Source organism: Centroberyx gerrardi, chromosome 9, assembly GCF_048128805.1.
Source record: "Centroberyx gerrardi isolate f3 chromosome 9, fCenGer3.hap1.cur.20231027, whole genome shotgun sequence".
Lineage (NCBI taxonomy): Eukaryota > Metazoa > Chordata > Actinopteri > Beryciformes > Berycidae > Centroberyx > Centroberyx gerrardi.
The window spans coordinates 19,362,650-19,389,144 of record NC_136005.1 but is presented as its reverse complement, the minus strand read 5'-3'; the positions used below and the strand labels follow the sequence as shown (position 1 = coordinate 19,389,144).

Sequence of the window (26,495 nt, the reverse complement as noted above, 5' to 3'; positions counted from 1 at the left end):
TGTCACATGGAAGAATACATGCCTCAGGCTGTCTAAGGACTAGAAAGATATTTACCACAGATGAGGAGGACTTGAGTGACAGCTGCTTAGACTAATTCATGAATATATCCCATGTCCAACCACACCTTCCATTTAGAATCGTTTAGATGCTTTGTTCAGAATTTCAATTTGATTTCCCTATACTTATTGACTATTTCAAAATGTCATACGCCACTCAGTGGCATTAGACATGTCATGATATAGCATTGCCTATACTGTACTCATAAAACACTTAGCTCTTATTTCCATACAATGTTATTAATATTATAAACACTAATTATCTGTAGAACAGTATTTAGAAATTATACAAAGACAGAGCCATTTGTTTTACAGCGGAGTGACACTAGGGCTCAAGAGGCAGAGGAACCTTATAAACTCTGTTGGGCCCATTGGTACATAGCCCAGGAGTGGGCGTCCCATAGGGAAAACAAGTGAAACTAGGGTAACGTATCAATTCACAAGCCACCAATTTACCGTTGTTACAGCTCATTAAGTTTAAATGTATCACACCACATTAACGACACAGTAATACGCAATAAATAAGGAAACTTTATTGACACAATAATGAGTGGATACTTTGCGTCAGTGGACAGTCGTAAGCCTAAATTACTTAATAATTTATAAGTCCTTACCAGTTTGTTATTGTGAAAGAATTGATTATTTATTAGTTTTTCAGATATTTACAGGTCAGTACTGGTATATTTGTCTGTAAGGAAACAGGTTATAGAAAGTATTGAATAATTTAGGTTAAATTAGTGTTAATTTAGTAAAAAATGTAAGATAAATTCACTCGCAATGAACATATAAGTAGATCTGTAACTGCAGGTTAATGATAATTCAGGATAATGATACTGAAATTTACAATATCGCAATTATGGTGTATTTAGGGTGAACGTGCAATTTAGATGACTGCTGGTCATACTTTCACAAACTTCACAAAAAAGGACTATGTGTTGCTGGTGTTTGGCTTTTAAAAGGATGAATTTCCAAAGAGTTGACAGGAATGATGAATTGTGAGATGAATAATGAAATGAAATGAATAGGATAACATTAAATGGCAACATAAAATTATATAACAAACAGTACAATTTCAATGCATTTTTAAGAATAATTTTGGAAATGAATTTGTAAATTTAATAATTTATTGATTGATTTGAGAATTGTTTTATGAATGTGAAATTGCATTATTAACATTTATTAATTGCGCCTTTTAAATGTCAATTTAATTAATCACTTCATAAAGTGTTGTTTATGTTCCAACAAACTGGATTACGCTATTGTTTGGATTACGCTATTGCGGGCATCAAGCGAATTTCCATGGAACAACAATTTAGAGAAATTACAATCATAGTTGTAGCTAGCAAACTGACTACTCATCTAGCTTGTACCTACTTGCTGTCAACTTCTCACAATTCAGACAGTGGAATGCTATTATTTTGGTATATATCACTCGGAGTGAAATGTGACATCATCCGCCCCTGCGAGTCACTCACCTCAACATCCTGTCATTTATGTGAAAGAACTATCTTAAAAAATAAATATCTTCAAATGTAAAAATAATTTCCTTAAATAAGGAATAGAGTTTATACCTAGTTGGTTGATTACAGTAAGTTTGGGCAGAAGAAGAAATAAGCACAGATCCTGTACAGACCCACTGCGCATGTGTTCAATTCAATGCGTTGAAGCATTATGACACGGGTATCAGTTAAGTCATTCCACTAACATCACTTAGATACCACAGGTAATAACGTTACCTACCGTTAAAGTTTATAGGGCAACGGAAGATGTGGATATATGTAAATTAACGGCGGAGCTCACTGTGTGTGGGAGCAAGGCTCAGCTAGCGCAACATGTTTATGGCTTAAATGACCTATTCCACATTTATCGTTTAAATTACCTATTCCACCAACATCACATACCACAGGTAATAACGTGACCTACCGTTTAAGGTTTGCAGGACAGCAGAAGATGTGGATGTCTGTAAATTTATGGCGAAGAGTGCGGCTCAATGTGTGAGCTCCAATATGGCATTATCAGTATGGGACTCAATGTGGCATTCAGCCCATAGGCGAGAGGCCATAACTTAGTCAAAGACGCCCTCTAGAGGCCATCTCACGGAGCGACGTCTCACTAAGCGTTATCTGACTGACTGACTGACTGACCTGAATTTGCCTTGTGATGCCCTCAGCTGCACCGTGGGAAAAAAATGAAGTAAAGAAAATATAAGGAAGAGTTAAAATGTGTTGCTTCAGAAGCACAATAATAAATCATCAAAGCTCCATGCTGTGAATGCCACACTACATCATTGTCTTGTATTCAGAATGCAGTGTATGAGGAACCGGCAGATACAGAGTCCTCACTTAATCTGGGCCTGTGTGTTTGCATGTTGTGGAAACAGGTGACTGTCCTCGTCTGATGTACCCTTGCTTTTAATCCATGCCTTGGTGGTCAGACAGTCTTTTGATGCCCTCCCATGGTGAGGATGACCATTATGGAGAGATGAGCACCAATACTCAAACCCATGCTTCCAGAAAAAAATACTAGACACAGTCCTGTGAGAATACAAAATAATTAGTTTGGTAGATCATAACATTTTCTCAATAGCCGTGACTGCTGTTGAAACCCTAAAATCATCTTCTTGGTCATTTGGCAGATTATGAATCATGCCTGGACCTGTTTACACCTGCTCAGACATTAAAGGACAGTTAGTTTTAGGCATTACTTTTACATTTTCAGTACCATAATTGAAAAAAATGTAATGTTTATTTTTCCAAGTGCAGGTGCAGAACAATTTTTGACAGACAATGAAGAATAAGCTGTGAAATACCTCCAAGAGCAGACTGCACCATTACAAATGTAGAACAGCATTTGACTAGAGTGACAGCATTTAATTTCCTTACCCTTTTACCACCTCATCGGTTGAGGCCCAGCTCTGAGTCGAAGCGTATCACCCCCTGTGGTGCCATTGTTGCCCTACTGGTGGCTCTGTTTTTTGTTTTTTGTTAGTTTTTTTCAGTGGACTTCATAGGACAGTCAATCATATTGATTGACTGTATTGATTGACTGAGCTCTTGGTATAAAGACTGAGACTGTGACAGCTAAACATGAGCCTTAAATATATTTTGGATCCCTAAATTGTTTGTTTACATTTGTAATATTTATTTAAGATTTGAACAAAATCAACCTGCATTCTGAGTTATGATGGGAGCTGAAAGTTGAGAAGACATTATTTTTCCCTCAGCATGCCTTACCCTTCAATAATCTATATGCTGTATCCATATATATATTGAGGGGAATGTCTTGGTCAACTGTCTAATGCAATATTTCATCCATTTTTTAGTTGTTATCAGGCAGCTACATCAAAGAGGCCCACAAGTGGTCTTTAGATGGACTGCCTGCTGGTTTTCACATTGTTTTTAATAGGGTCCTCACAGCAGGCAGTGATACAACCATTTGTGTTGCTCAGCCCTTCTTCTAGACCCCCTGGGGCGCCCTGGTCTCTCTTTCTGCTACTAATGCTAAAGGAAGACAAGGGTGTTTCCTTGACCCTCGAGGGATGTGTCTTGGTTTGATCTAGAGTATTGTACATGTCTACAGTAGGTCACAGCCAAGCCAAACTAACTGTATCATATTGTATTTAGCATGAGATAAACCTATTTTTTCTACATTATTTTGGATCCTGACTCTGACCTGTTCTTAAACATACTTAACAGGAGGGCCTTGCTGCTGCCAAAAATTTTTGGAAATGTAATTTTTTGTTTTAAAATTTAGGTGGGGATTTCAATAGACCAAACTGTTGTTTACACTGACCACAATCAGAAAGCATGGTGAGGAGTAAGAAAGATGATGGATTGGAGAATGGAGAGGTCTTTCGTCAGTAATTTGTCTTATGTAGTGTTGTTAGAGGCTTCTCTCAGCCAGTTGCCTGTGGGTTCTGGGCATACACTTTGATCTGGTCTACTGCATACCTTTCATTGCCTGCAGCTCATTATCTAGATGTCTCAACTTATGCCGATATGAATAAATGGATAAACCCAAATTTATCAGGTGGTTAAATTGTTCATGCCAACTTATGTTTTCTACCTATACAAAATAAATGGAAAAGTCACGGCTTAAAGTGTTCATAAGCCCTTTTGAAACTTTGTACAGTTCTACACATTGACGCTCTCTAGGCTATGCTGACTTACCTGTCTGAAAGGGAGCAATGAATAATTTGATCACATTTTTCATTTCACTCAAGTGCTGAACAAACAGGAATCTGTGATTAACAGTTTTAATTAGGATTCTAACTTGACAAATTCTTACAGCCTTGCAACGTGCCTAAGATGAATAAATCACTGGCCTGGGATCATCAAGCTGCCTCCTAAGTGAATGTGCTCATAGCCAGAGATTGCTTTGTGATTCAACAAGCTGTGAGTCAGCCAGGGCTGAGTATGTTTAACTGATCCCTTTTCTCCAGCCTCTCCCTCCTTCCCCTTCTTTCCACATGTCAGTTATATCCCTCCTGAAGGAAGTTTATGTCCACTCAGTGAGTTGACCACCCTGCTCGAGTAGTGGACCCCCGTGCTCTTCAGTGTTTCCTCTTTAACTCTCATGCACCAAGACTTGACATCAAAACCGAGTGTAACTAATATCAGTTAGCCTCACATCTAAGACATCTGTACACCTAGGTTACTAGGGTACTGTAGTAATAGCGGCATAGCATTTGGGTAGTTTTATTTTTATATCAAGCTTTGGTGCATATATGGTTTGTTTACACGGATAATCCTGCAAGTTAGTCTGGAGAAAAGGAGAAATTGCCCTTTTCATAATTTATTGTGATTATTTTGTCAGGAATTCACTGCCTCAGTAGAGACAAGACGCCAACACATGAGTTAGCTAAGTCAAAGAGACTTCATAACCAGCAGCTTTTCTTTGTAAATAAGCATCTTTCTTTGTAATTTGACAATGTACTAGTTTCAAACCTAGTGGGACGCGTAGCTTGCTTATAATTTTAAGGATAGTGTGTCGGGCTAGACATTTCCTAAAGCAGTTTATTTCCACATTTTGCCCCGAATCACTACTCAAGCCTGCTCTTATATCAAATCCGTGTTAATAATTACAAAAAGTAGTGCATCGCAATTCTGCATGATATTCTACAAATCGAGTGAAACAGGAGGCAGAGCTCACGTAATGTTGCATGTTTTGTAGGCTTTTCTGTTTGAAAGTGGCTTAAGTGAGATTTTCTAACCTTTGCTGATGATTGTTATTAGCTTTGAGCTTTTAAGGGACTTTTGTACACTTCATACAACATAGTAGGTAAATGGTCAGGTGATTGTTGCACTTGATATGGAACATCGGAGATATTTCTCTGAAATGCATTTTCCCTTGTTTTCCCTACATTTTTATATACAGACAAGCACATCTGTTACTAGCTCTCTGTTGACAAAAATGAAGTGTAAGCTACATAACACTTTGACATAACACATTTTGAATTGTTTGGGGAGCGTAAACCAGATCTACAAAGCCAGATTTTGTGGATTTCTGATTTTTTGATGCTGTATAGTTGAACATATATCTACAGGGGCCTAGCAGTCAGTGATTAATTTGTTGAAGATATATCCAAAAAGGGATTGGTCTACAGGTTGTCAACTTTACTTCCCCTCATCAGGATCTACCAGCAAGCATAATATATCCACCCCATGCCAAACAATATGCTTTCTGTCCCAGTGAGAACAAGTCTGGGCTATGAGGGGATTAATTCCTGTTTCACCAGTTACTCAAAGTCTACAGTATATATTCTAATGAGAAATTTAAACATCAGTAATGTGCAGCGATATTTGAAATTCAATTGTGAAATGTTAAATGTAAATCTTGATGATATGCATCATAACTATTGTAATCAGAGATCCTCTGCCTCGCCTCCATTATTAATTGTCCAAAGCGTAATGATTTATTGTGGTCCTGCAGAATGATTATTAATTTTCTGGTTGATTATACCTGTGGGCGGCAACAACAGCATTCTGAATATAAGCGTCTGCTAAATGAAAAAGTATTCTTCACATGAAAAGATGTCCTTGGAGAAACAACAACTCATTTTTACTTTAATCAAACATATGTAAAAGTGCTGCTGATTAAGCGCACGGCGGCCTGCATTCAGTGGGGGGAATTATATTATCTGCTTTGCTGTTTATGAATGTGATGATTTTCTTTGTTCAGTCTTGTGATTAAAAAAAAAAAACCTCTTCTGTTGTGCATGCAGTGAAATCCTAGCAACTGTCCGCTATTCTATTGAATCGTTTGCAGGTTGTAACATGGCAAAGGACTACCGTACTGCACCCAAACTGCACCTGCACTGCAACAACAAAAAGTGCAGCACCAGAATATCACACTGGTGTGACACTGTTGGTTTACATTCCAAAGGAGAGTGACAGGAGTCTGTGTAGGATTCTGCCGGGCAAGTCTGGCTCTGCCTAAGCAGCGTACAGCAGGCCAAGTTCAAACTTCACTTCAAGAATTGCTATGATCTCAACACTTAGTGGAATGCACAGGTGCAGACACTCTGTAGCAGACAATCCCTGCTAACACTTGATCAATTTGACACGTTGCCGGGCTGAAGCCAATGGCAAGTTCCTGTGGGATTGTGATAGGGCCTCATGCAACAAAAGAAACAGTCCAATGAGCCGAGGGTTTTTTTTTTCTGCCTCCGGTCTTGTAGTATCCTGGGCTGGTAAATCCATCTACACTCCGTGTGTTCCTCTCGCTCATCCACACCATCACAGATGATGGTTGTGTAATAACACTTTTACTCTGATAAGCTTGGCATGGATGTCCAGTGGCATATTAATCTATCCATGTCCAATTAATCAATGCTGTGTCCCACACGGGTACTCTTTACTACTCAGGCTTCCACTTACATTTACTGATACCAAATGACATGTTTTATCAGGGACCAAATTCATATAGAACCAGCTTGCATTACTCCTTTGCATATTTCTATAATGTCAAATGGTCATTTGTGCAAGTGTATTGATTTATATTCAGTACTTTAAGCAGGTTCACTTTTATAGATATTCATGATCAGTCAGGAGAGAATCTGAAGTGCTCTATTTGCAGCTTGATTGATCACGAGATATCTCTGTCCCCAAAACAAAGGTTCCCAGGACTTTCATTAACTGAATTGAATTAGTTATCCAATTAAAGAGGTTCACTCAGTTGCAGAACACTATTTGAAATTAATTTGAAAGGAGGGACCAGATGAGGCCTTTTAATGGTGTTTTATGATTAGGCCTGTTGCTTCACGTCACAGCAGCCTTATCCTAAATTTGCCATGTCTTGCACCTGCAGTGAGCAGATTTGTTTGGAATAGTACAGTCAACCTTTACAGTTGATGCGTCAGTGCTGTTCATCCTGGAGACCGTCCTCTCTGGCCACTAAAAAGGAGAGGCAGATTAATTAACAGACCTTTGCAGCCAATGAAGACAGGTGGCAATAATCCTGATAAGAGACAGATCTGAAACCTCTCATACAAAACCAATTTCAACTACACTCCATTTTTCAAAAGCTCATCAGGGTGAAGAACGAGAATGTTGAACTCGTATGGCTGTAGAATTTGTTTCTCTCTGATTGCCTTGTCAGGATATCTTATCCCATGGCAGATGACCAAAACCCCACCCTTCACAGACAAACTCTGTCTTCCTCTTTCTTTCTCTTTCTCTCCCTCTACCTCTCTCTCCCTCTCTCTCTCTCTCACTGACACACAAACTCTTTCACACAATACGTTCTCTGTCTCTCACATGCCTACACACACTCTCACATGCACATCTTACGCACACTATCTTGCACTTCGTCACACACACACACACACACACACACACACAAGCCAACAACCACAATGCTAATGCCACAAACACTTGGAGGAAAACACCAGTGTTTTCCACTTTTTCTTCATCATATCTCTAATTATCACTAATTAACATTACATAGCTTTGTTGGTCTAAATTAGGGCAAGGTCCTTTGAATCACTTAGTTTGAAAGCTCATAAAACTCATCAAAAGTGCAGGCTCACACACTTTTCAGTTGACACACAAAACGTGTAAAATAAAAGTTTAGAGCAATCAGTTCTAGCACAAACTAAATTGTTTCTGCAGAGGGCATTGATTTAGACACTATTTATCTGGGACGTCGCTGCAAGTTGCAAGGAGGATATTTATCTGAATAGAATGGACACCGCTTGCTTTGCAATGATACTATAAGCAGCACATTATAGTGTTGCTACCACCCACTGGCAATTAGTGCATAATAATGTGCTGTACTTGCATATTGTGTGATTGAGCACATCTATGTTAGGGTTATGAATACATAACCTTCTTTTCTTTTCTTTTTTGCCACTCCAGCTCTCTCCTCGAGAGAGCCTCAGTGGTCGATGATAGGACCCACCATGACTGTCCAAACACTGGTCCCTCAGGGACATTAATTTCCAAGCAGTCCCATGAGTGAGTAAAAAGGAGAGAGAGAAAGAGAGAGGGAGCTCACTGAGCATGAAGATTAGGGAGTGGGAGCCACACACCTCTATCAAACAAAGTTGTTTTCTCTCCTTCCAGGGAAAGTATAATGGGGCAAATTAATTTCCCAGAGATTAATGTACAAGGTAAATATTTTAGTGCAAGTACTTATCTCCTTGAAAGTCTGGGGATGGACACCCCCACACTCCCTTCCCCTATTCTACCCTCCCATCCCCTTCTTAGTGTGTGTTGAAACAGCTTGGATGTATAAGGAGTCTAATGAGAGAAGAGATTCCAAGCAGCCTGATAGCTCTCATCAATCACCTTTCTCCTTTGGAGGTGTGATACGGGCTGGGGGAAGGGGCTGTGGAGGGCTGGGTGGGAGTGGAGGCATCAGGCTTTTAATCTCAATAAGTTAATAGACTTTCTAGTCTGGCCTTGCTAAGTAGAACTTCATCCCTGTTGTTAGCAAACAAGCAGCATGTACTCAGGAGCTTGTCTCAGGAGCTATTTGGTATCTCCACATCACAAAGCTCATTTGTGTTGCACCTAAAATGAGGAGATCTAACTATAGTTTGTCAACACATCAATAATGGTCAGCAAAATGTTACTAATTATTTTGTAGTCATTTTAACAAAACAAAATAAAAATGTGTTTAAATATGTGGTTGATGAAAATGTTAGCAGCACACTTCATTTATGGCACATGTGTAAGCATGGTTCTGATTATACTCCGAAACCACAAGGGGCACAATACTGTGACAGAGACATCCTCAAACATGAAGTAGGCCTATATTGCGAATCTCACTTTGTCACGTCTTGACATGCTGAAGGCAGAGGTGTTGAGATTAGCAAGTTAGCTCAGCAGCTGACTCAAAGAGGAAACAAGGAAAGTGGTTGATGTTTGGGTAAAGGTAATGGGGAAGAGAAAGATAAGTTCAATTAAGCTCAGTTATATCTTTGGTAAAACATCAGACTTGCAACCTTTGGGTCCAAAGCTTTGTCTTCCAGAGGATAGTGCCTTTGTGTCTTATATTCAAACAATGTAATGGAAGTGTAAACTAGCCAATCATTAAGCTGACTGTGGAAATATACTGTGTCAGTGAGCGTTACATGAGGCAGGGTTGTGCTAAAAGATAAGTTCAGTGATTTGGACCTAAATATAGTTTCTTACATACCTGTAGTACCTGGACCCGCAGAGAATATTGGCTCCTGAGTCAGGTGTCAATTAAAACAGCGAGCTTCCGTTACTAGCCTCTTGTTGCTAGCAATGTGTCCAAACGGGATTTGTCAAAATGTCTCCAAAAAAGCCATTTGTAGGCTCCCCAAGGGAGTTGAGAGTAAATGAAAAAATTATCTCTGATTTCATGACACAATTCCGCCATTACGCACACTTTCACTAATCAGGAAATCACAGAACTATTTTTCTCTGGTGCCCCACAGACTGCTGTTGGGTGAAAGTGCGTTACGGCGGCGTGATCTAGTTTTGCGGACGGTCAGGTCAGATTGTATACAATTGCACATGGGGCCGGTTAGAGTTTGATAGAAGACTATCCACTGAGGGAAAATGGTGCGGTGCTGCTGCTTTCCAGGCTGTGAATATAAATACATCGGTTGGTCGCCATATCGTTTTCACATACTGGCTTTTGTGGAGATATTTTGACAAACCCTGTTTGGACTCATTGGTAACAGCAAGAGGCCTAGCAACGGAGCTCGCCATTTCTGGTCAAAATTTGTACCAATGCAGTGTGCGGACGTTTCTCTTTTCATCATTGGTCAAAATTTCTGACCATGTACTTTTTGAGGACAATAATGTATTTGTCCCTCTTGCCGCAGTACCAATGTGACATTTTTGGTTAATTGATTATTTCCTCACTGGACAGTGTGTATGTGTTAGTGGTTGTAGTTGGGAAAGGGGGAGGGGGTAATGTGGAAAATATGTGGAAAATGTATTTGGGTTGACTGTCCACTCATTAATAATGATTGTGTTTGGATAAATAGTGCCCTACTTTCAGAATCTGTGGCTCTAAATATTCCCAATAGGCTGCTTCCTTCCTGTATTGATTGATTGGTATAGTGCTTAAAGGTCACAGTCATAAAACATAAGGATGTAATTAACACACTGCTGTCTGTGATTTTTAACCAGTGGTTAATGTATTGCGTGTTGAGTTGCTAAGTTATAACTGGCTGCTCAGTATAGTGGCTGCATTCACAAGTGTTATTTTGAATTTTGAGTTTTTAAGATTAGATTATGTAGTTGCAGAACAAATGTTAGTATTTCTTATGAGACGGTGCCCTTCGCCAGAATGTGGCTGGTAAGTCTGCCAGGCCATAGCCACAGTCTATGATCCTCAAATAATTTCTCTTTAATCAATGTCTGCTTCAAAGAATAAATGGACCATTGTGTCTCTTTTTCCTCTGAACCGCTCTGGTCCTTTTCCATGTGTCCAACATACAATACAACTTACATTCCACACAGAGTCATGTAGAGACAAGACAGATGTAATGGCTTGTCTCCTTGTGGTTACTTTACTCAGCTTCTTAATAGATAATTAATATGGCAGAGGGGATACAATGAATGTTTTGAGCCGCTTTTAACCTGAATCAAACGGGCATGGCCTTGATATGACTAAAAGCTGTGGGTCCAGCGATGGATGTTATACCAACAGCTTCAATTAAATGTGCCTTTTCAGGACTCTTAAGGACTGACCACCACATCAAATTCCTTTCTAATGGCTTGAGTTATCAGTTTCCATTCAAAAATAACAAAAGAAATCCTTCAATGGATGGCAACACATTAGCTCTCAAAGGCTGTTGTTACCTTGGGAGGTGAGTCTATTCATATTTCCTCCGAGATTGAAAACATGTGTTTTGGTTTGTGAAGACATTTATCTGAATGTCTTGGCTTTCTATGGTAAAAAAGGATCGAATAAGCTCATGGACTCATTTTTCTTCTCTATTAGACTTTTTACTGGCACAAGCATAGATGAAAACTAAAGTTTTGCAATGAATACAATGAAATTTAGAATTTAATAGAAGTAATAGAATTTGATAGAAATGAATACAGTTTAAAATTGAATAATTTCTAAAGTCTGAATTGAACAGATCAATATACAGCCATGGCTGGTTAATGGTTACTGTTAAAGATCGCTTGCACCCCAGAATATTTAAGATGTAGGCTATTCATTTAATAGACCACACTCATTTAAAAGGAACCAATCAAATTATTGACTTGCATGGCACCATTGAGTGTGAGGGTTCACACCAAATTGAACCAGTTGGACAGGATGGAATGTTCCTTCCTCAAAAATATTATATATTTACACATAACTGAGGTCATGTTTGATAAGGGTAGAATCTGACAAATACCTTATTGTGCATTCATACAATTAGAAGTACAATTAGAACAACAAAGGTTTTTTGTTTGGTTTTCATTTGGCTTCACCACTGTTCCACCTTGAGAAGGAAAAATCACCACAAAAAATAATCGCAACAAGCGGGCACCACTTTCCCAGTGAATTAATCAGAGTGACTAAAATAAAAGGAGGCAAAAGTTCAAGATCTGAATGCAATGAATTGTATCAGTTCCTTAGAACCTACTGACATAGCTTACTTGTGGAGGAGCAAGCCTAGACAGAAAGGGCTGAGTAATGAAGATGGATGCATTCTGTTATCAGGCAGCCACTTACTGGGGCCTGATGTAACCTTAAACATTGCGGATAGCTCAGTTGCACAAAGAATCTAATTAATGAATAGCAGCCATGAAAGAGGACAAGGCAAGTGTGCATTTGCAGATGAATTCCAGACACTAATCAAACACTGTTCAAGTGGCTTGGTTTGTCCCCAGAGCAAGACAATATTCGGTGGGGATTTTAGGTTTATGTTTGTATGCAGGCTTGCTCCTATATATGAATGAATGCCTGTGTGTGTGTGTGTGTGGGTGTGCGTATGTGGGTTTCTGCTGTATGTACATGTATGCTGGGGTGTGAAATGTTGTATACAGCTGGTGAAATGCCATGCCCGAAGTGAAAAGGGGAGTGGATACAAGACAGGTGTGAGGCTGCATTACTCTGTTTATTCCAACAATAGGGGCATTGTTTACTCTCCAATAAGGGATCAGACTACAATTACTTGGATATCCATGTAGGGAAATCTTGTCCCGTTTTACTCTTTTCCTCTATAGTACAGCGTCTATTGACTGTTTCAGATCTTATGTCACTGTTACGCATCTGACACCAGCACTTCTCTGGTTAATGTCTGAAACATATTCAAGAGTTTCTGGAAGTTAGACACAACAATGTGATCATCATGACCGTTGAGGCTTTGTTGGAGAAGTCATGCTCGTTTGTTTCTCTCGCCCAGTACCAGCTCCAGTGGAATTCTCCATGGCGGTCGGTGAGCCACCAGTGGCAGACGTGGCTTGTGCTGATCACTGCGTCAGTTTTACTGGGATTGGTGCCTTATGTTGTTCACTGCATGATGACTGCCTTCAACAACCCTCCTCCTCCCAGCACCTTTAAAGTGGCAGCTGCCTGTTTTGGTATTCTCACAGAGACCCTTCTGATCAAGTGAGTATTTTTTCCGCACAATATTTTTTAACCCATCTATTTGTACTGGTTAGACTTGAAGTGCCCTTGGTCTGAACCTCCTATCGCACGAATGCTGTATGTAGTCAGAATAATGACACTTACAACAACACTTACTTTTGATGCTGGCATTCTGTAATTGGTCTTTCCATTTTGGTTCCGTTCAACTCCTTGATGTGTTTTCGCCCATGTGTGCCAAATGCAACTAGTAATTTGAAGTAACAGTTAATATGTATGTGAGTTCTAAAACTATAAATGTGAGCATCCGAGTCATCCAAATAATCATCTCTGGAAACATATTATTGCCCCCCCACCCCCTCTCTTGTTCTCTCTCACTCTTCTTTCCCATTTTGATATTGCTAATTGGAATAGTGCCTACGGTACTGTAAACCATTAGTAAATGAACAGTCTGTTTTTATTAGCATCTAACTTGTAAATAATGCATTAGATTCCTGGCATAAACATTATCAATTCTATGGTTGGGGAGTAACATATGGTATGCAAAGTGAATACAGTAGTCTGATTACAAAAAGAGGTTATTTGAGAGGTTAAGTCAATTGGATTGCAGATATGTTTTAGAAAAATAGTTGATTACTTATTGAGTTACTCAGAATTATGTTTGAAAGGAAAGAAAGCATTTTGATTGTGAAATTATGGAAACTAACATTTTAAACGTCTTCACATAATAGTGTGCAATGTTGTCAAGGATGTTAATTGCACTATTCAAAAGTGAAAATTCATTCAAAACATTAGATGATGCTACTCATTTTGAATAATGCAGTGGAGTATATTATTGATAATAATTTTAAGAACAGAATCAGAACTAATCCGTAATGGATTACATTGTCAAAGTTACCTTACTGCCCTTAATCAGCTGTATGCTGGTATTAAAACAAACTCCCCTTCTAAATGAATTCAAATTCATTGCAAAACATGATGTTAGTGGCAAAAGTGACGCAAACCTCCAAACCCCCAGACTGCTTTCAGTGCCAACAGGAGAATTAAAACTTGTGTACTACATCTATCTTTTCTCTCGCATTTGTTTTAACTAAAATGAGAGGGGCTGTTTGTAATCAACTCAGCAAGGCTCGTAACTTTTCTCATTAACCGCTTTTGCAAGGAATGTGGCTAGTGAACTGGTAATTAATAATATGGTTGCACTGGTAATGTGCTTCTGCATCATTATGTTGTTTAAGCCCTTATCCAAGCTAGTAATGAGCTGTAATTTTATGACAGGAAATTGGTTTGTTTACAACACATTCAACAGCTTCGGAGAAACTACATTCTTGGCAATTCTTTGCTGCAGGTATTTGCTCATTGTTTGAGTTGAAAGGGGTTCAAATATGTTGTCATGCTAATGTAGTTTTAGGAAAGGTAACATATACTATTAAAATACCGAAGCTTTGGTTAATGTGCATGAATCACCAATCTTTAATGGGTACAATGGAGCCATTCTTCAGTTTAGGTATGTTATATGAAACTCTAACTAAAATTACATACATCTGTCTGTGCAACCCATGACACTGGAGTTACCCAACTAAACAGTATACTGCCGCGCTCACTGGTACAAGAAGTAGGTTGGTGGGTACCGTTACTGGGCTTGGTGGGCCTCAGAGACCCGTGCCCCATGGTGCTTGTGCTGCCTGGAACGTGCCAGCCTCCTGCTGCCCCCTGTCAGGGTGCATCTCACTCAGTCTTGGCCCTTAGGGTGCAAGCTCTCATGAGGAGCTGCCCGATGTCTCTCACTGGCTTCCAGACTACATGGCATGGTAATCTTTGCAACAGTGCTTTGAGACAAAGATTTACAAAAAAAAAAAAAAAGTAAACGGCCCTCTAAATTCAGAGTGACCTTCTGCTGTTGTTATCGTGTTTGCCTCAGATTGCGCGCTTATTTGTTCATTTACGCTGACTCTTAATGAAATGGGAACAAGTGGAAGCTCCAGTCCAATGCCAGGGTGGCTAAAGCATGTTGCTACCGTCCCAGTGATTGGGCAGGGCAGATGTCCAGTGTTGTAAGCAGAAAGACAGCCTCTGTGTCTGTGTCATCCCTTTTTTCCTCAGCGCAATTGTCAATTGCCATGGCTGGAACACTTCAGAGGCAAGTTTAATTTGCTATAAATTAATTATGTAGTCCTAATTTTTTTTTCATTAAAATTGGTCCATACAGGAGTCCTGTGAGATCTGAATAAATTTGATGTTTTATATTTGTTTAAAAAGTATCCTCCCATCATAAGGGAGAACTTAGTCTGCTTGTTAAACAATGCAGTGCTTGTCGTATATTTGCTGCCACTCAAACATAATTACAGATATTTTACTTGCTCTTTTGTTTCATAAGTGGGATCCTTTATCTTGGTTCTTGTCTTTCCTATTTAGTTAAAAAGGAAAGGAAGTTGGAAAGGAAAGAAAGTTATTATATAGATATTGTATCATTAGGCAGTGGAAGCAGCACAATGAATTGGCAAGTTGCTCTGGATAAGAGTACCAGCTAAATGCCCAAATCTAATGTAAAAGGAGGCACACTGAATAGTCTTAGATCAGGGCTCAACACTGTATGATTTGTTCTTCCTCAGAGTCTACTGACAAACTTTTCTTAATTACCATCACCCTCATTTTCCATTCAAGCCGATGGTGCACTGGCTGCAGTTCAACATTGGAGAAAAGGGCATTTTGATCAGGAGCCTCCAAAATAATCTTCTTTTCTGCAGCGCCCCCCTCCTACTGCTGCAGGTCTGTTATTGGACACATTCATAAAGTCACATGACATTTGTTCGGCTTGAACTCCCTTTCAGAGTGCTGTCACACAATATGCGCCCTCTCCTTCCCCTACTGTCATGGCAAGAGTTGCGGCACTGAGACAGTGCCCTGACCATGCAGCTCTGCACTGTGAATTTTTATATGCCATTGCCTGGAGGTTAGAAACTCTCATTATGCCGTGTTAGATTTATTAAAATAGATTATGGAAATGTTAATTAAGTCATTAATTACATTATTTAAGCAGCATTGACAGATAAGGGAGTGTGTGTGTGTGTGTGTGTGTGTGTGTGTGTGTGTGTGTGTGTGTGTATATGTGTGGGGTGGGGGGTGGGTGGGGGGTGTCGAGCTCCCTGGGTGGTTTAAAAGGATGTGATTGGTGACAAGGGACACTGTGGAGATCGCGTCTAACTGCTAGCACTGACATGATACAAAGTGGCCTACACTGCTCTCTCACCTCACGCTACTGTCTACAACAGTTTGCAGAGCTGCCTGAGGATGAGTAGCTCATCGCCCTTTTGCAGATATAAGTGTGCACCAGGGTATAAATGTCCTTTTATGAAGTAACGCATCTCAAACCGCTCTACAGTACTACACAAATGACTTAAAAGAGGTTCAGGACAGGGAGAGTACAGGATCGGCTTTGCAGTGAGCGCCAAAAGCATGCTCTATAGTTTCTGCATGCTACTATAAATATTTCCTTGTGTGAGCATTTGGGGGAAGCATTTGCTGTGACATTTGAGCAAAGGCCTCAAACCATATTTCCAAGCTGTTACAAAGGAAAATACAAGAGGACAATTGTAAGATGAATTACCCAGGAGTTGATACTATGGACTCTCTTATCTGTTGACAGTTTAGTTACCATGAAGCACAAGAAATGTGTTTTCCAATTCTCCGAGAATTGAGCTTTTCTTTGTCCCATCAAACCTATATTAAGGGAAGGAAAATTGCTCTGATCACACTTGATAAGAACAAATGATAGATGCAGTAAACAAGGAAAATGCTTCAATTCTGATCTGAAACATTGATTTGCCTCAACAGCCAATTACTATCCGGACCGAGGTTATGCATTCAATCAATCTACTGGGAGAATGATTTTTGTTGGCCATCCAGTGTACTACACCTTGTACAAAACAATACTTAACAATGTTGAAGTGTCAAATGCACAATTAACTATTGAATTCAATTTAATTATAAATGGTGTTGCTACACCAGCTGCATAGATTCTGTTATAGTATTTGCAGTGCAGGTGAAAAAAAGACCATCTGTCTTGATTCCTCAGGTCCTCCCTCAGGTTGCCAGGCAGCGCTGAATGGTGTATGTCTTGATATTAAGTGGCTTTTGATTGTAGGGAATGATATGAGGAAGACGTTTGGCTGTCCAGCCGCATCTGTGTCAAACTGCCTTGATGAGCTCTTAAATCAGTTACATGAACCTGAGGACAGTTAACGTCTCATTGCCATAAAAGTATGCAGCAAAATGAAGGATCACATTATAACACTTGTATGTTTCCCAAGACTAAAGCAAACATTTTGTATTTTCTCAAACCAATCCTGTCGCAGCTATGAGTACACTGTCAGAAAAAAAGGTACGCCGTTGTACCTTTTGTTAGTAGGGCTGTATGTTTTTCACAAAAGTGTAGTTTAATGTTTCTGCTTAATATTTGTTTGTGTTATGGATATGCAAAACTAGATCTTGTAAATCTTTTGGTGCCAAATGTATGCACATTGTCTCAATATTTGGTAGTTTATATTCTTCTTAAACCAGGTCTACAACATGACCAGATGGAAATTATTAAAAATAATTGTAAGCTTTTTGCCCATAACAAAACAATAAATGAATCATTTTGCTCCATTGTTGTGAGTTTCTGATACCTTAAATGAATTTTAACTGCAATTTTAGACTTTATAAATTCTTAAACATTTTCTAAACACTGTATAAATTACAAAACATTTCATACTTAAAAATGATTCTGAGAGACAAAGCTTTTCTGGACCTTGTCAAGAGGCCAAGAATAACTAGCAGCACCCAGGATCCCAGAAGGATTTCCCACATACGCTAACAGCTCGTTTAATGGGAAGAGAAGGACTTAATAATGAGATCGGGATTATGTAATTATACCAGCAAAGTTATTTTGGATGAGCCAAAGTGTATAGTGTTAATTGGACTTGCTTGACAGAAATATCTGAGATGAAGCATTCACACCTTGAGTCTCTGTCTTCCCCCCTCTGTCTGTCCTTCACTAATGTGCGCTGCTTTTCATGATGTTTTCTCAGGTGTCTATCAAGCTTCCTCAGCTCCCGCTACCAGCGAGCGGAGCAGAGCTCCTTCACGGTGCAGGCCAGGGGCTTTAAAGAGGACAGGATGAGCCTGGGCCTTTGGGACCGGTCTGAGGCTGCTTCAGCGGCGGCAGGTCACGCTTCATCAGTGGTCTCACTCAGTCAAGTGGAGGAAAGGAAAGTGGATGTGGTCAAGAGTGGATGTCTAAGCTTTTTCCAAAACTCTAAAAGAAGGAGTTTACAGAATACAGTGTGAGAGTAAATCCTCTGGGTATAAGATGTGTCTAACAGCCATTCAAGATATCGTATCAGTTTATCAGCGGATTCACCAAAGAAACTGATGTGACACTTTTGAAATCTTACACTTTAAAACCTATTTTCAAGGTGTCACATATTCTTGTTTTCCACTATGCTCAATCTTTACACTCTTGCTTTATTCAGTGGATGTACTCTCACATATTGCAAGTTGATGATAAGGAAGAGAATGCGCGCAGCTTGCATGACTGAGTTCAGGCTCGGAGGGGGAAAAAACCCTGAAAATCGCGCTCTTTCCTTAATGATGCCCACACAGAGATAATGGGGCGCCGCTCTGATTAGTGTCACCTGTCCTTGTGCATCACATCAGCTCCATTATGGCTCCATCTCCCATGCTTCTTCTGCTAATTGAATAGCCTGTGAAGTGGTGACGAGGACGGGGGTGAGAGCAGTGTCTGTCCCACTGCTGCTTCGGAAATGGGACTAAAGCTTCCCAGTAAGACACAAGCTCTTAAAAAATAAACAATTATCATACAGATAGAAAAAAGTCATAAAAATAGCCTCACTATTATATCCAACTGTTGAATGCTATTATATTGAACCATTTTTTTTATCCATTATGTTGTCAAAAAACTTGTTAGATATGAAAATGAATAAAAATGAGGCGGGCCACTATCTGTTTATCAGATTGAGTGACTTTAAGCTGATGTAACTGCATTCAGGTGAAGGAAAATGAATGCGATATTATCCAGATCTTCATAGGAAAACCATGAAATAAAAATGGCCTTTTATTTTGATTGGATAAACATTGTCAGCTGTGATGCAGGGCTGTAATGTTGGTGCCTCTCCTGCCAGGCAAGAGCCTCATTGTTATCTGCATGTGCCTGAGGCACAGCTAATGTAAAAAGATCCTGCTCACTCCGCTCTGCTTTGCTAGGAATCAGCTCTGCAAGCTTATCCTGCTCAGTCCCTCTCTGTTTCACCTCTCGGTCACAGCCAAGTGATTCTCAGCTGTGCGCCACCTTAGCACAGACCCTTCTATGGGCCGAGAGGAGGGGACAGTAAAATAGAAGCACAGCCATCCTCCGTATCTCACACTGCTGAATCTGGTAAATGCCACAACAACAGGACTGCAGAGAGGCTGCCCAGTGTCCCCATGCCTGTATGGTTCCAGGGCTTAATGTGCGCGTGTGGGGCCAGATGGACACTTTCATGAGTGTATGAGTGTGGATTATTCTGCCGGCTACATCTGGGGCTCCACATGGTACAGCAGACTGTGGTAGGAGAGGCAGGTGGGCACATGGGGAGGGCACCCCTCCTGTGGGCACTCTTACATCTATACCCACCGACAGGGCATCAGTGCAAATGGCAGACCAAAAGGTTAGGAGGCTGTCCTACAAGACAAATGCTTCTCTGGATTCCAGCAAGCAGCTTGCCTTCTTCTGTCATATGCTTTCCGTTTGTTTTCTTTTAGAAGTTTTCTTCTAGTCATTGCGAGATGCAACCATAATGTTCTCTCAGTGTTTTTAGTGTTCATCAGTGGGTCAAAGAAGCTGATGCTAGATAAAACATTATAGCTAGAGGATAACATAAGGTAACAGTGTATGACATGAGAAAGACTGTTTTCTCTATCCTCCTCTTCCTCAGTCAAACTCATCATCCAATCTCTGCAGTAACCCATATCTACACTCTGGCCTGCTTGTTAAGTGATTATTGTTGCCAATATTAATGTGAGGCAAACCTGCCTCCATGGAGGTTGAGTTTGAGCTCTATATAGTTAAATTCAGATGAGGCTAAATATAGGCCTATTCAAAGAAATGTCTGTGGAAGCCGATTTGAGTTTGTCCATCTTAAAAAGCCATTTTAGCCCAGGACTAGGCATAATCTGTATCTGTGCAACCAGCCCACTTGGTTATTTTTCATTCTCTTTGAAGATATGAAAAGCAGGGTGAGATGGCCTTTCAGGCAGAAATAACAAATCTATCATTGGCAGTTTAATATAAACTAAATGATGTCATGTTATGGTGGCATTAGTGATGAGCACAACACTAAATGACATTGCTATTTGTTACAGTCAAATAAGTGTATCGGCTTAAAATGTTTCATCTGTCACAAACTGATAATTAGAAATACTGTATCTATAAAATGCAAATGCCATATTGGTGGAAAAAAAAATATCACACCAGCTCCTAATTAAGATGGTGTGGGTTTTGCTTTGATCACAATACTTAAAAAACTCTATCCAAAGTTATTCATGCTATATACTCATGATAGATTGAATTGAAGCCAAGGTCTCTGTTTAATCAGAGCTCATTAGATGAGTCCACCCCATTATGAACGGCCAGATCCATCAGGAGAGATAAAGCTCATTCTCTCTGCTGACTGTGATCCAGGTGAATACACCCACAGCGCTCAAACCACACGTGAACAAGATATTTGCTTTGAAGCCCCAACACAGCTTTGAATCAGCGAGCCACAGTGCCAAATGTCCTAGGTTGTGAGTGACATGGGATCTGCTTTAGAGTTGGCTACCTGTTGAGGGGGATTAAACAAAATACAGATGGTGTTTACATATTAAATAAACAAAGGCAATCTCTATTCTGATGGGAGCAAAAACAATGCTTCTCAAGCGGGGTCATATTTAAAAGTGGGGAAAAAAATATTAGCCAGTCTCTGTAGATGTTGATTGATTGCCATGTGGCAATTCTATAACATATCCTATGTAAAAGATCAGGAGCTTGAACTTTAAAGTGACTCCTAACCCTTGAGTGCACTAATCAAGAGTTTCTTTTTCACCATGTGTTCAGATATTTGTTCTTATCTACATGAAAGGAGAGCCAGTAGCTATAGATAGGAAGTCATGAATGATTTTTTTCCTGACCTGTGATAGAATCACACATGACCATGAGATCACTTCTGAAGGACAAAGGCTGCTGAGTGCCCAGCCATGTATCCCAGCCATAAACACAAGAACAAAAGTGCAGTACTGTCTGATTCCCCACTGTTTGAGTTGAATAAATTAAAGGAATTACCAGCTGCCTTGTGTAAGCTCCCAGGATGCAGGGTGGCATGCGCAGGCCATTACAACAATGATAAGGATATCTGCATGGCCTTGTGTTAAAGGAATTACACATAGCATCCAGAGCCTTTAAGAGAGTGTGACAGTTTTGCGCACACTGGCAAGTTAGTATGACATGAAAATGTGTGTGGCTGCAGAACGGCTTGGCTGCTCGGCCCGAGTTTGTGGCGCTGAGAGGTCGGCTTGCTGAGAAGTCAAAAAAAAAAAGAGTGTGTAGTCTTATTGTGATGTAAATGGACACAGTATTGTGCTTAAACAATGCATTAATATGTCCCTTTTGTGAAGATAACATCACAAGATGCACAGTAACAGAAAATGATGTCCTCGGAGGTTATTTAAAGCGATATGACATCAAATCCTGACATTGCAAGAAGTGCTTACTGCCTGTCCCAACTGCTTTTGTCTCCAGCTTTGATAAAAACAGATGAGGGATAGAAGGTTGCTTCTGAATCGCAGACGAGACTATATGGGAAAAAAACATTTGCATAATAGTATGTATATTGTATTCCGCTCCATTGTTACGTTTGAATGTAAACTGAATTTGTGTTACTTTTTTTTTTTTTTTATGCCTGGATACGGGGAGCAGTGTTGTAGCTTAAACACAAGACACGTGGCAAGGTGTCCGATAACTTTGTCTTCTACCTGTAATCTGATACTGCACAGAAAGGAGGGATCGGCCTCAGTTCCCGGGGTGATTTATGATTGAGGACATGTTAATAAAAATATCAAAACAATCTGAGCTCTGGTGGGGAAGATACCGGTCCACTACGTACATCATGCTCGACAGGCCTGTGCAGGGAATCGCCTACTCTGTGATATTATGCTCGTATGGATGCCCCATTGCCCTATTCTTGAATAGAATATGCAGTTGTTGTTTGTTTTTTGGAGGGTTGGTGGGGGTAGCATTTTCCACACAAGGTGACATTTGCCTAAACACGTGCTTTCCCGTGTGCTCCTCCTCGCCTGATAGGTGAAAGTGAACCATCTTTGATATTGTGAAACCTGAAATCTTGGCCCAACAGGCGCCGGGGAGAAGGCTTAAGGGTTTTCCTCACTTAAGAAGCTGAAGCTAAATCTCATAGTGGGCGATATGAACATATCAATTCATCTGAAGGATTGTAGTTAAATGTCATTTTAATTTTGAGCATCAGGGCTTACCTGCCCTTTTAAGAAAGCACAGGAGATAGGAAATATGTGTTCCCAATGTGCTATCATGTTATATTCAGTGACACAGGAATGATGAACACGCTACTGTCCTCTGAATATACATGCAAGGTCTTCAAGATATGTTCTTACGAACACAAGACTGCAGATTTGAACTTTTACCTTTCCAAATAGGAGTTCATTAAACGGAAAACATGACTGGATGTAAAGATATGGCACATTGTTCTTTTCAGGTTCGCACAGACTTATTTTCCTCATGGCTTTGATGGATTTATATTGAGCATAGGCGTGGACGGAGAGTAAGTTATGTGTTAAAAGCCGCTGCAGGGATGCAGCCTGTAAGACTCACTTAATTCCCCTTCCAATATGACTATTCCTGAAATCTCAATGATTTTCTGTCCAGATGTCTTGCCTGAGCACAAAATCATCTCTAAGTACACTGTCAAAAGAAAACGCTGAAACACAAAATCCAGTCAAAACACATACATTGATGGCGTTGACAGAGAGCACAGAGTGTACTGATACTCCCGTCGCTAAGTGTTACACTGATGCAGTATTGAGTCCGTCAAGATTTTTGATGAGTTGTTCTGTGAAAAATTCCTGCACTTTTTAGGGGGCCTTTCTGAAAGGCAATTTGTGATGTTCTCTGTGTTTACTTGTACAACTGAATTCATTGTCAAAAAAGCACAATGCTGTAATGATATGCTTGTTTTCAAGTTTTCTAATAAATAGTTACTTCAATGACCTATCCATGCTTTCTGAATATTGTGATTCTTATGATTTTGTAAATTTAACGTTTTTTCTGCAGTAAAAGAGAAGATATTGGTCAAAATTGCAAGCCCTTGCAATATCTTGTGTTTTGAAATATGATTGCCATTTTCTTAAACAACTTCAGTGCTTTGAAACACCTTTCAGAGATTCAGAATTCTCATCTATAAAAGTGGAGACAGTCTTCTTTCTTAAATGTCTATGTAATGTACGTATAGTGTTACTGTGTATTTACTACATCCCCACTCAGGAAACCAGTAGAAGACATTTGCCACTAGGCCAGTGTTGTGCTGAGTGGTGAACAGAGGTTTGGCACGGCGGTGGCACTTGGCTGGGGATTGAACACACAGCCTTTCAACCTGAGGCCAAACCCTGTCAACACACTGCGACAGAATTGGTGAAACTCAGCATCAGATGTATTATATGCACAGTAGATCTGTTTGTGTACAGCAAAAGTGCCGTTTGTACATGTGACCCCCTTGAAAAAGAAAGTTGGATCAGTAGGGGCATTAGGGTGCATTCACACAAGTCCTTTTTTTTTTTTCAAATTGCCAGTCGCTTTTTACATTAAAGTCAATGGGGAGTGGGCAGACAGCAGCTGCTTTGGAAAGGCACTCTGCCTGGCGTCTTTAGACAGAGCTGAACTCTTTCTTTCTAAAGTTGAGAACAGTTCAGCTTTTTAGAGGAGTGCTCATGACATGGGCTGCTTTTTTGTGAGCTGACCAATCACAAGGAAGAAGAGGCGGGGTTTCAAAGTATATTGGCACCTGATATTTTACAACAACAACCAGAATGAAAATGGAGGAAAGCACTGATAGCGGTAGGGAAGTTGGCAGTAGTTGTTACTTGATTATAAAGAGTCAGTATGTAGCACATTGGCAGTGTTGTGGGTGTTTCTGTTAAATATTTGATAGTTGGACATATGTACTGTAGAGATTTTCAAAAAACTTGCATGGAGTTTTAAAATCATATGTAGTGTAATGACACCCTTGTGGTTCACCTTCAGCTCGAATGAAAACACCAATTTTCAGCTTGATTGTACCACCTTTATTGATTTCAAACACAATCGCTGTTTCAAATCACTTTGTTCTAACAGTGCAACAAAATGTTCTTCCAAGACAAATTTCATCCAACATGAGCCATTGCACCCTGACACTGGCAAAGTTAGACTTGTATAAATGTCAAGAGAGATGTGTCCTCCTTTTGTTCGCTGCCGAATTTGCCAGCAGCTCATTTCCTCTAGGAATGCATTAACAAAGCAGTTAATTCTATCATTAATTAAAAGGAATCACAATTCAGTGAGCACTTCAAATTAATCTATTGAGATTTGCTTTCACACAATGCTCACATTCTACTTTCTTTGTCTAATCAAAGAAATTGCAGCTAGAGAGGCATGTTTTATGTCGTTTATGTCAATCTGGTCCTGTGTAGCTCAGTTGGTAGAGCATGGCACTGACAGCCAGGGTTAGTGGTTTGATTCAAACTGCATCCATCCATGCTAAAGATGAATAGACTCATAGTACTAGCAGTGTACTAACATAGGAGTTGTTGGATAAAAACATCATCCAAGTGGCATAGGTTATGCTGGTGTAATATGGCCTTGGATAGTCACATATTAATACAAATTGAAGTTAAGTTAACTGTAATGTAAGTGTAATAAATTAAATGTTCTTTGGAGTAGGGAGTTTCTATGGAATTGATTTGATATTCCAGTCTAATCATTCAAAAGGGGAGTTTTCCTTATGATTCTCAAATGTTAATAATACAGCTAAATAGTCTAAACAGTAAAACAGAGATTTTTTTTGATCTGGCCAGTGGCCACACAGAGCTGTTTATCTCTTCAGTCAGTGAAGTTGGGTTATAAATACCCTGCGCTTGGCGTCTCTGCAGTATGGAGCTACTTGGAGGGTGATAAGGTGCTAATTAGCAACTGTTAGCAGAAATAACAAACTACGTCCACAGAATGAAACACATCTCGCTGTTGCCACTGAATGTTCCAAGGATGATCCTTTCTCCTCTGCTTCCAGACACCGAGACATGAGAGATGTCCCTTATTAACACTGTGTACAAGAAACTCTCTTTTTTTCCCTTCCAGGCAAGCCAGGTCTGACAAATTAAGGCTGTGGAGTCATTAGATTTAGATAAGAACTTATCTTTTACTTTGAGACAGACTTTTATCTATTGTATTTTTCTTCTCTCCCATCTCTTTCGTTCTCTCTCCCCCATTCACAGTGAGATTGTTAAAGTAATTGGGATGTTATGTGACAAGAAAGGCCAGATAGGATTTTAACCCTGTCATGGATTAACCTTTCATGTCTAAGGTAGGTCACAAAAGGTGCAGTTGGAGACATGTTAAGACTCATTTAAGGGAATCTTGATATACTATTGTTCAAAATCAGCTTGTTTTTCTGCAGGTACATTTGCAAAAAGGTCTAGAAATGACTTCTGTACGCTGTCGAGGGTTATTAAAGCATAAAGCATATTTTTAGGGTCAGTGAGCGAGATTGGTCTAGTTTCTCCATCGCCCAGTACATCATTTAGAAACGTTCAACCAGGTCTTACACATGGTTCCTGAAAGCCATTGTAAATGGCCTTTTAAACGTAATCCCAATCACGTTCTGTTGAACTGGTTTAAAGAGAATCTGTGTCGAAAAACAATGCAGAATCCCTGTATAATCCATGGCAGGATAGTTAGGAGTGTAATGGCATTTCTCCCATTAACCTGATTTTCTCCGCCTGAACATCAAATAAAGAAAAACTGAAGCCAGAAAGGTTCAATCATGCTATTTTTTAAAATTCATCACCATAAATTACTTAATCTTTTTCACAAAGCTGTATATGTATTTGACCGATTAGCTCATCTCTCACTTCTAATCTATACCTTCTTCTGTGATATTAGTATCTAAGGGAAGAATCACGGCCTCAGAGCAGCATGATTAGTACATTGAGATGTATTATTCCTCAGAGCATAACATATTAATAACACCTGAGCATGAAATAAATGAGTAAGACCCTTATCGGAGTAGCCAGAGCGTTTCTATGATCCCAGTGTTTATAATCCTTTGTCTTAAAGGTCATTGCACCACCTTGTT

At 39.8% G+C, this 26,495-nt stretch overlaps 1 protein-coding gene across 1 annotated transcript in view; it reads left to right on the top strand.

The window, feature by feature from the left end:
• Positions 1-26,495, top strand: part of LOC139932449 (uncharacterized) — a 71,430-nt gene that overhangs the window by 38,076 nt on the left and 6,859 nt on the right. Inside the window, exons 4-5 of the mRNA XM_071926238.2 lie at positions 12,884-13,089; positions 18,135-18,271. Coding sequence (XP_071782339.2) covers positions 12,884-13,089; positions 18,135-18,271 — 343 coding nt within the window. The remainder of the gene's footprint in view (positions 1-12,883; positions 13,090-18,134; positions 18,272-26,495) is intronic.